The sequence below is a fragment of the Callithrix jacchus genome, chromosome 12, assembly GCF_049354715.1.
Source record: "Callithrix jacchus isolate 240 chromosome 12, calJac240_pri, whole genome shotgun sequence".
NCBI lineage: Eukaryota > Metazoa > Chordata > Mammalia > Primates > Cebidae > Callithrix > Callithrix jacchus.
The window spans coordinates 87,764,417-87,781,237 of NC_133513.1; the positions used below are offsets into that span (position 1 = coordinate 87,764,417).

At 37.6% G+C, this 16,821-nt stretch overlaps 1 protein-coding gene across 1 annotated transcript in view; it reads right to left on the minus strand.

The window, feature by feature from the left end:
- CYP2C8 (cytochrome P450 2C8) overlaps positions 1 to 16,320 on the minus strand; it is a 32,313-nt gene extending 15,993 nt beyond the window's left edge. The window contains 5 exon segments of the mRNA NM_001204437.1: positions 10,599 to 10,775; positions 12,056 to 12,216; positions 14,433 to 14,582; positions 14,778 to 14,940; positions 16,153 to 16,320. Of these exon segments, the coding sequence (NP_001191366.1) occupies positions 10,599 to 10,775; positions 12,056 to 12,216; positions 14,433 to 14,582; positions 14,778 to 14,940; positions 16,153 to 16,320 (819 nt within the window).
- Positions 16,321 to 16,821: the final 501 nt, after the last annotated feature.

A 16,821-nucleotide genomic window follows, 5' to 3' on the forward strand; every position in this document is an offset into this window, starting at 1 on the left:
TGAACAGACCAATAACAAGGGCTGAGGTTGAGGCAGCAATTAATAGCCTATCAAACAAAAAAAGTCCAGGTCCAGATGGGTTCACAGCTGAATTAAACCAGATGTTCAAAGAGGTGCTAGTACCATTCCTTCTGAAACTATCCCACCAAACAATCCAAAAAGAGAGAATCCTTCCAAAATCATTTTATGAGACCAACATCATCCTGATACCAAAACCCAGCAGAGACTCAACAAGAAAAGAAATCTTTAGGCCAATATCCATGAGGAACATAGATGCAAAAATCTTCAATAAAATACTGGCAAACTGATTGCAACAGCACATCAAAAATTTATTCATCACAATCAAGTAGGCTCCATTCTGGGGATGCAAGGCTGGTTCAACATACACAAGTCTGTAAATGTAATCTACCACATAAACAAAACCAAAAACAAAAACCACATAATTATCTCAATAGATGTGGAGAAGGCCTTGGAAAAAATTTGACAGCACTTTATGCTAAAAACTCTCAATAAACTAGGTATCGAAGGAACGTATCTCAAAATAATAAAAGTTATTTAAGACAAACCTACAGCCAATATCATCCTGAATGGGCAAAAATTGGAAGCATTTCCTTTGAAATCTGGCCCTACACCAGGATGCCCTCTGTCACCACTCCTATTCAATATTGGATTGGAAGTTCTAGCTAGAGCAATTAGGCAAGAAAAAAAAGGTATTCTATTAGGAAAAGAGGAAGTCAAATTGTCTCTATTTGCAGATGACATGATTGTGTATTTAGAATACCCTATCGTCTCAGCCCAAAATCTCCTGAAACTATTAAGCAACTTCAGCAAAGTCTCAGGATAGAAAATCAATGTGCAGAAATCACAGGTATTTCTATACACCAATAACAGACTAACAGAGAGCCAAATCATGAGCAAACTCCCATTCACAACTGCTTCAAAGAGAATAAAATACCTAGGAATAGAACTAAGAACATAAAGGACCTCTTCAAGGAGAACTCCAAACCACTGCTCAAGGAAATAAGAGAAAACAAAAACAAATGGAGAAACATTCCATGCTCATGGTTAGGAAGAATCCATATCAGGAAAATGACCATGCTGCCCAAAGTAATTTCTACATTCCATGCTATCCCCATCAAGCTACCAATGACCTTCTTCACAGAACAGAAAAAAAACACCTTAAACTTCATATGGAACCAAAAGAGAGCCTGCATAGCCAAGACAATCCTAAGCAAAAAGAACAAAGCCAGAGGAATCATGCTACCTGGTTTCAAACCATACTACAAAGCTATAGTAATTAAAACAGCATGGTACTGGTACCAAAACAGAGATATAGACCAATGGAATGGAACAGAGGCCTTGGAGGTAAGCCACACATTTACAACCATCTGATCCTTGACAAACGTCACAAACACAAGCAATGGGGAAAAGATTCCCTGCTTAATAAATGGTGTTGGGAAAACTGGTGAGCCATGTGCAAAAAGCAGAAAATGGACCCCTTCCTGACATCTTACCCTAAAATTTACTCCAGATGGATTAAAGACTTAAACACAAGACCTAATACCATAAGAACCCTTGAAGAAAACCCAGGCAAAACCATTCAGGACATAGGCATATGCAAGGATTTCATGACTAAAACACCAAAAGCATTGGCAACAGAAGCCAAAATAGACAAATGGTATCTAATTAAACTCCAGAGCTTCTGCACAGCAAAAGAAACAATCATTAGAGAGAACTGGCAACCAACAGAATGGGAAAAAATGTTTGCAAGCTACCTATCTGACAAAGGACTAATAACCAGAATCTATGAAGAATTAAAACAGATTTAAAAGAAAAAAACAAACCCATCCCAAAGTGGGCAAAGGATATGAACAGACACTTTTCAAAAGAAGACATATATGAGGCCAACAAACATATGAAAAAGTGCTCATCATCACTGATGATTAGAGAAATGCAAATCAAAACCACATTGAGATACCACCTTACACCAGTGAGAATGGCAATCATTAAAAAATCTGGAGACAACAGATGCTGGAGAGAATTTGGAGAAATAGGAACACTTTTATACTGTTGGTGGGAGTGTAAACTAGTTCAACCACTGTGGAAGACAGTGTGGTGTTTCCTCAAGGACCTAGAAATAGAAACTACATTTGACCCAGCAATCTCATTACTGGGTATATACCCAAAGGATTATAAATCATTCTATTATGAGGACACATGCACACATATGTGCATAGTGGCACTATTTACAATAGGAAAGACCTGGAACCAACCCAAATGCCCATCAATGATAGACTGGACAAGGAAAATGTGGCACATATACAACATATTCCGGATTCATCCATGTCCCTACAAAGGACACGAACTCATCATTAGAAATAAATTCTAATCATTTCTAATCAAATCTAAATCATTTCTAATGATGAGTTCGTGTCCTTTGTAAAGACATGGATGAATCTGGAAACCATGACTCTCAGCAAACTGACACAAGAACAGAAAATCTAACACAGCACGTTTTCACTCATAAGTGGGTGTTGAACAATGAGAACACGTGGACAAAGGGAGAGGAGCATCACACACTGGGGTCTGTTGGGGGGGTAAGGGAGAAACAGCAGGTGAGGTGGGGAGGTCAGGGAGGGGCAACATGGGGACAAATGCCATATGTGGGTGATGGGGGCATGGAGGCAGCAAATCACATTGCCATGTGTGTACCTATGCAATAATCCTGCATGATCTGCACATGTACCCCAGACCCTAAAGTACAATAAAAAAAATAATACAGCAGTATGTAGAGGGAACTTAATAGCAATAAATGCCCACATGAGAAGTGAGAAAAGTTCTAAACTCTACATCAAAATTGAAAGAGCTAGAGGAGCAAGATGAAAAAAGCTCAAAAGCTAGCAGAATTTAAGAAATAACTAAGATCAGAGCAGAACTGAAGGAGAGAGAGAGACACAAAAAACCTTAAAAAAATCAATAGGAGAGATCCAAGATGGCCGATCGCTAACATCCCGGGATTGCAGCTCTCAGGGAAGGCGCGGAGAACTAGAGGACGCCACACTTTCAGACCAATTCTGGTCACTCACGGAGCAGGAGATCCCCCAGTGGAGGAAACACACGGGTGGCCAGCGCGACCCTTGTGGCCGGTGCAGCGGTTCCGCCGGCACCTCGGCGCCGCAGCTCTTGGAGCAAAGTAAACAGGTTCAGAGGACCGGCACCGGCCCCAGCACAACACCAGAGCCCGGCACAGCCGCTGTGACGGCACCTCGGCACTAGAGCACTCAGCGCAGAGTAAACAGGACCGGTTTCCCTTCTGACTGAGGTTTGGAGCCCCGGGAAGGCAGAGTCACCTACAACGGACACAAGAAGGAAGCCAGACAGGAGAATCCTGGGCAGAAAAGCACCATCAGTTTTAACACCGCTGCTCTGGCCCTGGGAACTAACAACCTGGACGCCCACTCAAGAGACCTAATCTGAAAGTTGGTAATTTCAAAGAGACAGGAGGATAAATTTACAATGACGGGAAGAAACCAGCGTAAAAAAGCTGAGAATACTCAAAATCAGAATGCCTCTCCCTCTAAAGATGATCACGAGAAAGAGCGCATCCCAATGACAGAATCACTCTTCAAGGAATGGATAATAAGAAACTTCGGTGAGTTAAAAGAACATGTTGTAGCCCAACGTAAAGAAACTAGGAACTTTGAAAAAAGGTTTGATGAAATCCTATTGAGAATAGACAACTTAGAGTGGAGTATGAGTGAATTAATGGAACTAAAGAATACAATACAGGAACTCCAAGAAGTATGCACAGGTTTAAACACTCGAATTGTTCAAGCAGAAGAAGGGATATCAGAGGTCAAAGTCCAACTTAATGAAATAAAACGTGAATAAAAGATTAGAGAAAAAAGGATAAAAAGGAATGAGCAAAGTCTCCAAGAAACGTGGGACTATGTGAAAAGACCAAATTTACATTTGATAAGTGTACCTGAATGTGACGGAGAGAATGAACCCAAGCTGGAAAATACCCTTCAGGATATTATTCAGGAAAATTTTCCTAAACTAGCAAAGCAGGTCAAAATTCAACCCCAGGAAATACAGAGAACACCACAAAGATATTCCTCAAGAAGAGCAACCCCAAGGCACATAATCGTTAGATTCACCAGGGTGGAAACGAGGAGAAAATACTAAGGGCAGCCAGAGAGAAAGGTCATGTTACCCACAAAGGCAAGGTTATCAGACTCACAGCAGATCTCTCAGCAGAAACTCTACAAGCCAGAAGAGAGTGGGGGCCAATATTCAACCTTCTCAAAGAACAGAACCTTCAGCCCAGAATTTCATATCCAACCAAACTAAGCTTCACAACTGAAGGAAAAATAAAATCTTTTATGAACAAGCAAGAACTCAGAGATTTTATTACCACCAGGCCTGCTTTACAAGAGCTTCTGAAAGAAGCATTACACACAGAAAGAAACAACCAGTATTAGCCTTTCTAAAAATAAACCAAAAAGTAAAGAGCACCAACATAAAGAAGAATTTACACCAACGAATGGATAAAACAGCCAGTCAACATCAAATGGCAGTAACCCTAAATTTGAATTGACTAAATCCCCCAATCAAAAGACACAGCCAAAACCCAATGGTATGTTACATCCAGACCTGTTTCACATGCAAGGATACACAAAGACTCAAAACAAAGGGATGGAGAAAGATTTACCAACCAAATGGAGAGCAAAAATAAATAATAAATAAATAAAAAGCAGGAGTTTCAATTCTCGTATCAGAGAAAATAGATTTTAAAGCAACAAAGATATAGTGGTAAAAGGATCAATGCAACAACAAGAGCTAACGATCCTAACACCCAGATACGAGACGTAGATTCAATGAGACAGAAAGTTAATAAGGATATCAAGGACTCGAACTCAGATCCGGAACAAGTAAACTTAATAAATATTCATAGAGCTCTCCACTTCAAATACACAAAATATACATTCTTGTCAATACCACATCACACCTACCCATAAGTTTAAATGAAACATTGATTGGCCATTATTAATACTCAATTTTTTTCAAAATAAAGCAATATTTCCATTTACTCTCCCTCTTTCTCTTCCTCTTTCTTCCTCTCCTTTACTTATTTTTTTTTCTTTCCTTCTCTCAAAAAAAAAGAAATCAACTTGTAAACCTCTAGATCCAGGTCGGCAATGTCTCTCTCATTGCTTGATTTCCTTCCTTCCCTTCCCTCCCTCCCTCCCTCCCTCCCCGCTTCCTCCCTTCCTTCCTTCCTTCCTTCATCCCTTCCTTCCTCCCTACCATCCTTCTTCCCTCCCTTCCTGCCTTCCTCCCACGCCAAAAAAAAAAATCAATAAATCCAGGAACTTGTTTTTTTGAAAATAACAAAATAGACCACTAGCTAGATTAACAAAAAAGAAAATGGAGAAGAATCAAATAGATGCAATGAAAAACGATAAAGGGGCTATCACCACAGTTTCCACAGAAATACAAGCTACCGTCAGACATTACTACAAACAACTCTATGCACATAAACCAGTAAACCTGAAAGAAATAAATAGATTCCTGGATACTTGCACCCTCCCAAGCCTAAACTCAGAAGAAGATGAAACCCTGAATATACCAATAACAAGGGCTGAAGTTGAGGCAGCAATTAATAGCCTACCCAGCAAAAAAAGCCCAGGTGCAGATGGGTTCACAGCCTAATTCTACCAGATGTATGAAGAGGAGCTGGTACCACTCCTTCTGAAATTATTCCAAACAATCCAAAAAGAGGGAATCCTTCTCAAATCATTTTATAAGACCAACTCATCCTGATACCAAAACCCAGCAGAGATACAACAAAAAAAGAAAACTTCAGGCCAATATTCATGGTGAACATCAATGCAAAAATCTTCAATAAAATACTGGCAAACTGATTGCAACACAGCATCAAAAAGCTTATCCACCATAATCAAGTAGGCTTCATCCCAGAGACAAGGCTGGTTCAGTATATGCAAGTTGATAAACTTAATCCACCACATAAACAGAACCAAAGACAAAAACCACATGATTATCTCAATAGATGCAGAGAAGGCCTTCACAAAATTCAACTGCACTTTATGCTAAAAACTCTCAATAAACTATATATCAATGAAATGTATCTCAAAATCATAAAAGTTATATACGACAAACCCACAGCCAATATCATCATGAATGGACAAACACTGGAAGCATTCCCTTTGAATCCTGGCCCTAGACAAGAATGCCTTCTCTTGCCACTTCTATTCAATATAGTATTGGAATTTCTAGCCAGAGCAATCAGGCAAGAAGAAAAGATAAAGGGTATTCAATTAGGTAAGGAGGAAGTCAAATTGTCTCTATTTGTAGACAGCATGATTGTATATTTAGAAGACCCCCTTGTCTCAGCACAAACTCTCTTTAAACTAATATGCAACTTCAGCAAAGTCTCAGGATAAAAAAAATCAGTGTGCAAAAATCACAAGCATTTCTATATACCAATAACAGACAAACAGCCAAATCAAAAGGGAACTCCCATTCACAATTGCTACAAAGATAATAAAATACCTAGGAATACAACTAACAAAGAATGTAAAGGACCTCTTCAAGGAGAACCAGAAACCACTGCTCAAGGAAATAAGAAAAAACACAGATGGAAAAACATTCCATGTCATGGTTAGGAAGAATCAATATTGTGAAAATGGCCATACTGCCCAAGTAACTTATAGATTCAATGCTATCCTCATTAATCTACCTATGGTCCTCTTCGCAGAAGTGTAGAAAACCACCTTAAACTTCATATGGAACCAAAAGAGAATCTGCATAGCCAAGACAATCCTAAGCAAAAAGAACAAAGCTGGAGGCATCATGCTACCTGACTTCAAATTATACTACAAGTCTACGGTAATCAAAAGAGTATGGTACTGGTGCCAAAACAGAGATATAGATGAATGGAACACAACAGAGGCCTTGGAGGCAACACCACACATCTACAACTGTCTGATCTTTGACAAACCTGACAAACAAGCAATGGGGAAAAGATTCCCTGTTTAATAAATGGTGTTGGGATAACAGGCTAGCCATGTGCAGAAAGCTGAAACGGGACCCCTTCCTGACACCTTATACTAAAATTAACTCCAGATGGATTAAAGACTTAAACATAAGACCTAACACCATAAAAACCCTAGAAGAAAACCTAGGCAAAACTATTCAGGACATAGGCATAGGCAAGGACTTCATGACTAAAACACCAAAAGCATTGGCAACAGAAGCCAAAATAGACAAATGGGACCTAATTAAACTCCAGAGCTTCTGCATGGCAAAAGAAACATCATTAGAGTGAACCAGCAACCAACAGAATGGGAAAACATTTTTGCAATCTACCCATCTGATGAAGGGCTACTATCCAGAATCTACAAATAACTAAAGCAGATTTACAAGAAAAAAAAAACAATTCAAAAGTGGGCAAAGGACATGAACAGACACTTTTCAAAAGAAGACATATATGAGGCCAACAAACATATGAAAAAACGCTCATCATCACTGGCCATCAGAGAAATGCAAATTAAAACCACATTGAGATACCACCTCACGTTAGTTAGAATGGCGATCATCAAAACATCTGGAGACAACAGATGCTGGAGAAGATGTGGAGAAATAGGAACACTTTTACACTGTTGGTGGGAGTGTAAATTAGTTCAACCATTATGGAAGACAGTGGGGCAGTTCCTCAAGGACCTAGAAATAGAAATTACATTTGACCCAGCATTCCCATTACTGGGTATATATCCAAAGGATTATAAAGCATTCTATTATAAAGACCCATGCTCACATATTTTTGTTGCAGCACTGTTTACAATAGCAAAGACCTGGAACCAACCCAAATGCCCATCGATGATAGAATGGACAAGGATAATGTGGCACATATACACCATGGAATACTATGCAGCCATAAAAAATGAGTTTGTGTCCTTTGTAGGGAGATGGATGAATCTGGCAACCATCATTCTCAGCAAACTGACACAAGAACAGAAAATCAAACACTGCATGCTCTCACTCATAGTCAGGTGTTGAACAATGAGAACACATGGACACAAAAGGGAGCATCACACACCCCTTTGCTGGGGTCTGTTGTGAGGGACTAAATCAGGGACAGCGGGGGATAGGGAGGTTGGGTAGGGATAACATGGGGAGAAATACCAGATACAGGTGATGGGGGGATGGAGGCAGCAAACCACATTGCCATGTATGTACCTATGCAACAATCCTGCATTATCTGCACAGGTACCCCAGAACCTAAAGTACTATAAAATATATATATATATTTTAAAAAATTAAGGATTATGCATCATGACTAAATGGGATCTACAGGAGGAATGCAAGGGTGGTTCAATATGAAAATCAATCAATGTAATACACCACCTTATTAGAAGGAAAGGAAAAATCTAACAAAATCGTTATCAAAAAAGAAGCTGAGAGAGCATAAGACAAAACTCAGTAGTCTTTATTAGACAAAGGTCTAATATCCAGAATCTACAAGGACTTAAATTTGCAGGAAAAAAAAAACCCCATCAAAAAGTGGGTGAAGGATATGAACAGACACTTTTCAAAAGAAGACATTTGTGCAGCCAACAAACATAGGAAAGAAAAACTCATCATCACTGGTTATTAGAGAAATGCAAATCAAAACTACAATGAGATACCATCTCACACCAGTTAGAATGGCAATCATTAAAAAGTTAGGAAACAACAGATGCTAGTGAGGATGCAGAGAAATAGGAGAGATTTTACATTGTTGATGGGAGTGTAAATTAGTTCAACCATTGTGAAAGACAGTGTGGCAATTCCTCAAGAACCTAAAACCAGAAATACCATTTGACCCAGCAATCCCATTACTGGGTATATAACCAAAGGACTATAAATCATTCTATTATAAAGGCCTATGTACATGTATGTTTATTTCAGCACTATTTAAAATAGCAAAGACTTGGAATCAATCCAATTGCCCATGAATGATAGACTAGATAAAGAAAATGTGGCACATATACACCATGGAATACTACACAGCTATAAAAAATGAATTCATGTCCTATGCAGGGACATGGATGAAGCTGGAAACCCATCATCCTCAGCAAACTGACACAAGAACAGAAAACCAGACATCACATGTTCTCACTCAAAAGTGGGAGTTGAACAGTAAGAACACATGGATACAGGGAGGGAAACATCACACACTGGGGCCTGTTGTAGGGTCGGGGCAAGGGGAAGGAGAACATTAGGACAAATACCTAATGCATGTGGGGCTTAAAACCTAGACGATGGCTTGATGAGTGCAGCAAACCATCATGGCACATGTATACCTATGCAACAAACCTGCACATTCTGCACATGTATCCCAGAACTTAAATTCCTTATCATAATAAAATGTATTTATAAAAATTCCAAAGGTATTTTATATCAAATTGTGAAAATTTAGAAGCTATTGACCTAAAATCAGTGGGAAGACACCCAAGTATATTGGCTTTCGCTACTGCTATTCAACATAGTACTTAAGACCCTAGCCAAAACTATTAGATAAGAAAGAGAAATAATATAGCAATTTGTATGTTATGCATTTTTTTAAAATTAATGATTATATGTCATAACTAAACGGGATCTATACACGGAATGCAAGGGTGGTTCAATAAGAAAGCAATCAATGTAATACACCACCTTATTAAGTGAAAAGAAAAAATCTAACAAAACGACCATCTTAATAGAAGCTGAGAGAGCATAAGACAAGATTCAATACTCTTCATGATAAAAAAAAAACTCAAAAATATGAATAGAAGGAAAATTCCTTATAATAGTAATATGTATAAAAATTCCAAAGGTATTTTACATCAAATTGTGAAAATCTAAAAGCTTATGTCTCCAAATCAGGGGGAAATGATCCAAGTGTATGCAATTTCACTACTGCTGTTCAGCACAGTACTTAAGTCCTAGCCAAAACAATTAGACAAGAAAGAGAAATAAAGGGGTAAGAAAGGAAGATGTAAAACTATTTCTATTTTAAAAGAACAGTTCTATATAAATAAAAGTCCATACAACCCACAAAAAGAAAAACGGGAGCTGATAAATGTTTTCAACTTAATTTTACTGTGTAAGATCGATAGATATCAGTTGTGTCTGTTTATATCAGCAATGAGCAATATGAAAATAAAATCAAGGAAATAATTAAATTTGCAATAGCATCAAAAGGGCCAAAATTCCTAAGAATCTACAACCAAGAAGATAAAAGACTGAAAACTCAAATGTTGCTTAAAAAAAATAAGAAATACCTAAATAAATGGAAAACCATGAAAAGTCAAAGGATTGAAAGAAACAAAATTGTTAATATGGCAATGCTTCCAAAAGATAGGGTCTAGTCATTTGACAGTTTTATATTTTACATGATGTTTGGTGCAGGTTCATAAACACAGTATGTAATAAGATGCCTGTCAAACATTGCTGGCCTGACCATTTAAACATCCCTAGTAAATTACAGAAGGATTTGATGAATCACACAATGAACAAGAAATCAAAATGCTGAGCTGTTGCTAATATCTTACCTGCTGCATTTTGATCAGAAAGCAATCGATAAAGTCCCGAGGATTGTTAACATCCAGTGATGCTTGGTGTTCTTTTATTTTCTCCCAAATATAGCTTTTTGTAAGAGCAACATTTTTAAACAATTTGTTGTGAGGTCCTGGGAAATAATCCATGAGGAGAGGGAAATTATTGCAGAACTAAAAGAGAAAAAATTATTAAATATAAACAGGTCATAAGGCATATGTATCTTCCACCAAGCCCTGATTAGAAATTATAGCTATAAATATGAATAGAATATTGTATCCATTTTGATGGGGAAATTTTTATTGTATATGTATAGCAATTCTCTCTACCTAAAGATTGGAGGGAGAAAATTTTGGCCAGGGAATCAAAGATAATAATTATTTTCTTCATTCATACATCATTTTTATTGTATAAAAGTATTTCTATATCAATTTTCTCATTTTTAAACCAAGTCTTCCCTACAATCTTGAAATATAATATAGCATGAATTACTATGATTTATATTTAGTTGATGATTCCAGGGTTAAGGGAGTTTGGGCAACTGATGGAGAACACAAAGCTAGAGCCCACGGTTTTTATTTCTGTCAAGTAGCTTCAAAAATGGAATCAGTATTTTAGAAGTGGGAGCAGCTCAAAGATACCTTAAAACCCAACTGTGCACCTGGGTGATTTCTCTAAGATCACACAAATTTTTTATTGCTGTCAAGTAGCTTTGAAAATGGAGTCAGTGTTTTAGAAGTGGGAGCAGCTCAAAGATACCTTAAAACTCAACTGCGCATCTTAAGTGATTTCTCTAAGTTCACACAATTATTATTTAGGCAGAGTGTAGGGCATGCCAACACAGCACAGGGTAAACTTTGGATGTTTGTGTATGGTTCATACATCATAACGCCAACCCTTTTTGTCATTCCTAACCCAGCTACCTCATCAGCCAGGATCTCAGCTGAAGCATCAAACACCCCTGCCCTAATCAGTGTTTCCTGGCACCTTCTATGGTCACAAATATTCTCCCTTTTTGATGAGATATTCTTTCCCTAAATTAGGACATTTCTGCAAAGTAATGTGAAGAAGACGTCAGTAAGTGTGGATTGGAGGATAAGCCTACTGAGTGATGAAGGTCTTCAGAAAGGCCCCAGATGTCCATGGAGTGATATGGGCATGATTTTGGGCTGTCACCAAAGTAGTTGATCAAAACAGGCTTTGGGATTTAGTGGATAAACCACTGGTCAGGAAGCCAATAGACTTAAAACAACCCCTGTATTAGGGCATTCATTTTCAGTGTGTAAAATAAAAGGCTTGGTCATCTTTCCTAGATGTTCACTTCATAAATTTCTGAGGACTGTGGTGTTCAAACATGTACTTCATGCCTTGAAAAACCACCATATAGAATTTTGGACTTAATCAGAAAAAAGAGCATAGGTGGTTTCCCAGGAACATAAAAGCTTGGCCTTACCTGGATCCATGGAGAGCTCAGAATCTTGAAGTTTTCATTGAACCTTTTCATCAGGGTGAGAAAATTCTCATCTTTATAATCAAATCGATTCTGGAAAACAACGGAGCAGATCACATTGCAGGGAGCACAGCCCAGGATGAAAGTGGGATCACAGGGTGAGGCTAAAGATTTAAAAACAATTTTAAAATACAATTAAAATGTAAATATTTAAAAGATATGCATTTATCAATACATAAAGGAAATTTATAAATTTTAAACAATATCTTACAAATTCCTCATATGTCCAAAAGAAAAAATCAACATGAATGAAATCAACATATCATTTTTACCTTAAATATGAGTTGTGCATTACAATCTAGCTAAACAATGTCACTTCACATGTGGTAATTCACATCCACTGCCTTTACTTAAACTCTTTCAACCAAAGGTGTCTTTTATTTTGGAAGGAAAAAGAAGACTTTTTCAAAATCCAAATAATTCAAGTTTTTAGAGAAGAATCATATCTGTCTGCAAAGTCTCCGGACGATAAAGCACAGAGATAGGAAGAGAAAAGTTGGGGATCTGGAAACGTCTAATATATAGTGAATAGCTGAAAGCATTGTGGGCTGAACCAATAGAAATAAAGTTAGGGAGACTGCAAGTGAATGCATGTGTTTGAGGGAACAAATGTGAAAAGCAGATACATCCATGTGATATGAGAAGAAAAACTAATATAAATGAGCATTAAGTATAACATGAATTTGTTTATCTAAAGAAGTAAAATGGATAACTTTTTATTTCAAATCTAAATTCCAGTAAGGCTAACCAAAAAGTAAATTGATAAATGGAATCTTTTTATTTCTTTTTTCAATTTGTAAAAAAATAAATTTCCTTCCTTACGAAATAATGTTTATCATTTCCAAACATCCTCAAATTTTAATTCATTTGGGCAAAACTACTGTTTTGTGGATTCCGGGATATTATTCAGTATAGTCATTAAGATAAGTATGTTTTAATACAGTTTTTACTTTGGCCATAAGTTAGGCCAAGTCTATCATGTTACAGGTACAGAAATTATTTTAAAGGTTTTTGTTTTTTGGTGAGGGAATCTCTAAAATGAAATTCTGTAACCAAGAGACTAGTGAACATTAATGGAAAGGACTCCCAAATTCACATCTATAGCTCCTAAATAAAGGTGACATGAAATGAAAGAGTTCAGAATAAAGTTGGAACATTGAAAACAGGAAACCTACTGAATTAGCTACTTCTATGACAGGCTCCTTTAAACATTACAGGGCTCTAAAGTTTCAGAAAAAGTGTTGTTTTAGCCAAAGGGAGGAAAGGTAATGTGGGAAGCCTTGGTGAGTGTGTGTGTGTGTGAGATTCTCAAGTACAATCTGTTTTTCAGGGTTTTTTGTCATTGCATTTGGGAGAATAAATTGAAAAAGGTAATTTGATATCCCAGCTGATAATGATATTGATTACAACAAGTACTTCATAGGTGAATAGGATTGGCAGTGGGACAAAAATCATTATCACAAATTTCAAAGCTAAGATCCACTACAGGGGAAAAAAAGATGAGCAAAACTGAAAACATAGCCTAGTTACATTTAAGGAAGAGAGGATAAAGAGTTTTTCATAATAGTTAAAATCTAGTTAAACAAATTATTTACAAATTAGTATTTGTATATTTTGCTGAGTTATACTATAGAACATATTAACCCAACACATAAATTGTTACAGTAAGTAGTGGTTAACAAGAAGTAATTCATCCTGACAGTTTTCAAATAGGACTATGTTTCCTGAGAAATAAGAATTGATGAGAACCGTACTGAGATATACCTAAGAAAGTAAAAGCATACATAGTGTCATTGCTGGCTAGAGCTGAAGGCATGGACCTGGAAGGAATTCTTAGACATGTGAGTCTTATCATATGAAAAAAACACTAATTAAATGAAAGCACATGTCACTTAGTTCATGTTCCATAAAAGTGCAATGGGGTCATTTTCATCATGTCCATTTTCCAAGTGTTCTCAGGTGAAATGTTCTGGTGGCAGTAACACAGATTTATGCTATGGGGAAACCTTCTTTAACTCTTTTCAAAAGCGAACTCAATACCCTTAGGTATAATTTCTGATTTGGAAACCAGGAAACAAAATTGAGCAGAAAATAGGATTAAATGGTCTTTTATCCCTACACCATATGAACAAACACATCTGTACAGGCAAAGCACAGATACACAAAACCTCCCTTGCCTCTGTGCTTCAAACCTGCTTCTACCACCTGAGGGCTGACAACCAGGATGCACAATGAAGATCTGGCCACCCCTGAAATGTTTCCAAGCATGTCATTAGGGAAGACAGCCGACTGTTAAGGTCAGTGATGCAGAGTCACCCACCCTTGGTTTTTCTCAACTCCTCCACAAGGCAGCGGGCTTCTTGTTGAACACGGTCCTCAATGCTCCTCTTCCCCATCCCAAAATTCCGCAATGTTGTAAGGGAGAAACGCCGGATCTCCTTCCATCTCTTTCCATTGCTGGAAATGATTCCTAATAACATAAAAAAAAAAAAAAAAAAAAAACGGGGGGGCAGAAACTGGGAGAATTCACAACCAAGGAAGAAAGAGCTACAACACTCGGCAGCCACGCAGATAGGCTAAGCTCTGTGGAGAAGCTCTTTAAGTCTCTGTTTTTCATCCTCCTCATCCCAGTTACCAAAGCTGACACAGGCACATGCAAACCTACCAAGATCTTTAGAAGTTCTTTGAGATACTGGGAAAATGCTTCTTCCAGAAAACTCCTCTCCATTATCAATCAGGGCTTCCTTTACTGCCTCATATCCGTGCAACACCACTACGGGCTTCGTGCCAAAATACACGGTGAACAGAGGACCATAGACTTTTGAGAGCTGGGAAAGAAAATGCAAATAGCAGCAAACTAAGTTGCAATTTTGCTCCAAATATTATGTGTGATTCAGACTGATATTATCATTGTATCTTTATGTTTATATTTGCCACACATAGATTGGATATTTCTGAATTTTGTAATGAATGTGATGGTGATTGTTACAGCTGCTACTTATAGATAGCCTATGATGTGACATGGAATGACCCAGGCAGTTGGTACACAAATCACAGTTAATCCTCACTTCAACACATTCAGCACATTCATTTACCCCATTTGAAAAAGAAGACACTGAGGCCAGAGAATTCCAAATTAATTCTGAGTCCAACAGGTAATATATGGAAGTTCCAAACTTAAACCTCTGCTAATTTAAACTCTGATGCTTGAGCAATTTATCACTCCTTCATGTCCACCTTGAGGCCAATACCCAGCTAAGGACTTCAAGGTCACCTGTAAAGCTCTTACCATGAGGATTCTGACTCAGCAGTCCTGCGATGAACCCTAGAAATCTGTATTTTCAGTGTCACCCCAGGTGATTCTAATGCCCAGTTCAGTTTGTAACTGCTGAGTATTACCAATAAAGAAACATGAAGCATTCTACACAAAGGTAGAATCAGGACATTCAGCATCTCCTGGATGAACCATTTTTTCCATTCTCCAGCAACCTTGGCTACAGTCAACAGCTTTGTGCAGAATCCAAAAGAATTCTGTTACCACTAATTGGACCCTGACTATTTACTTCTTTATTACATGCACCTATGCTTGTCCTGAACCTATAGATACTTTTACTTCACATCAGGCATCAAATGAATCTTCAGAGAAGTTGAATTTTCATGGCTATTCTGAAAAAAACACAGGACTACTATAGTAGAGGACTTATTGGGTGAAATTTCTAATCACACACACGTCTCTTCAGTCAAAAGTCATAGAAAAACACTGTGAAGCAAAGAAGTGAAACAACACTTCAAACTTTTGCCACTGTGTTACCTGATTCTATCATACAGTGGTCCCAATGTTTATGTATCAACAAAATGCATCAGTTTACTCCACTATTTTTGACAACGACAGACTTAAAAAGACAAAAGAAACATCAAAATTCAGAGGCCGTATTTTGCTGTACAATGATCTATTGCTTTTAGGAAGACATTTTATCTAAAAATAACAGTCAAATAACTTACCCTTTGCAAGTGACTGGGGGAAAATAAAGCATACTTACATTGCTGAAAGATTTGCCGATGTCCTTAACACTTATCTGTAGGATGTTTCCAATAATAGGAAGAGGAGTGGGGCCAGGAGGGAGCTTCCCTCTCCCAGAGCTCTGTCTCCAGAGTGAAAAGAGAAGCAAAAAAGAGAGACAGAGCAACAGGACCACAAAAGGATCCATTGAAGCCTACTCTTCTTACTAAGACAACTATGAGCTTGCACTGCCAGGCTTTTATAACACTCCCTTGCTGATTCATTGTGTCTCTTTGACATGTAAAGTAAGCAATCATCTAGATCCAATTTGTGCTTTTTTTCCCAGTGGACTTTGGCTCATGGATAGAGATCAAATGTTTTTCTGTTCTTCTCCTTCTTTCCAGTGCCAATCTAGAAGATTCTGGTTTAATTGCATTGTATTGGAGCCCAGGTACTGGTAATTAAAATAAAAGACGCTGGGTGTTCTAATGTGCTGTGATGAAGTAGAAACACTGAAGCAAATGATTCTATGCTAGAATATACTCAAAATTCAATATTCTCAGATGAATGATTAGTTGGGAATTTATGACTTTGAGGGAAATCAGTGTATTCTATATGTTCTATATAAAAAATGTACATTGTAATGCTACATCAAAAAATAGGAGACTTACCCCTTGATAACAAAAGCCTTTCAAATATTTAGTAAAGT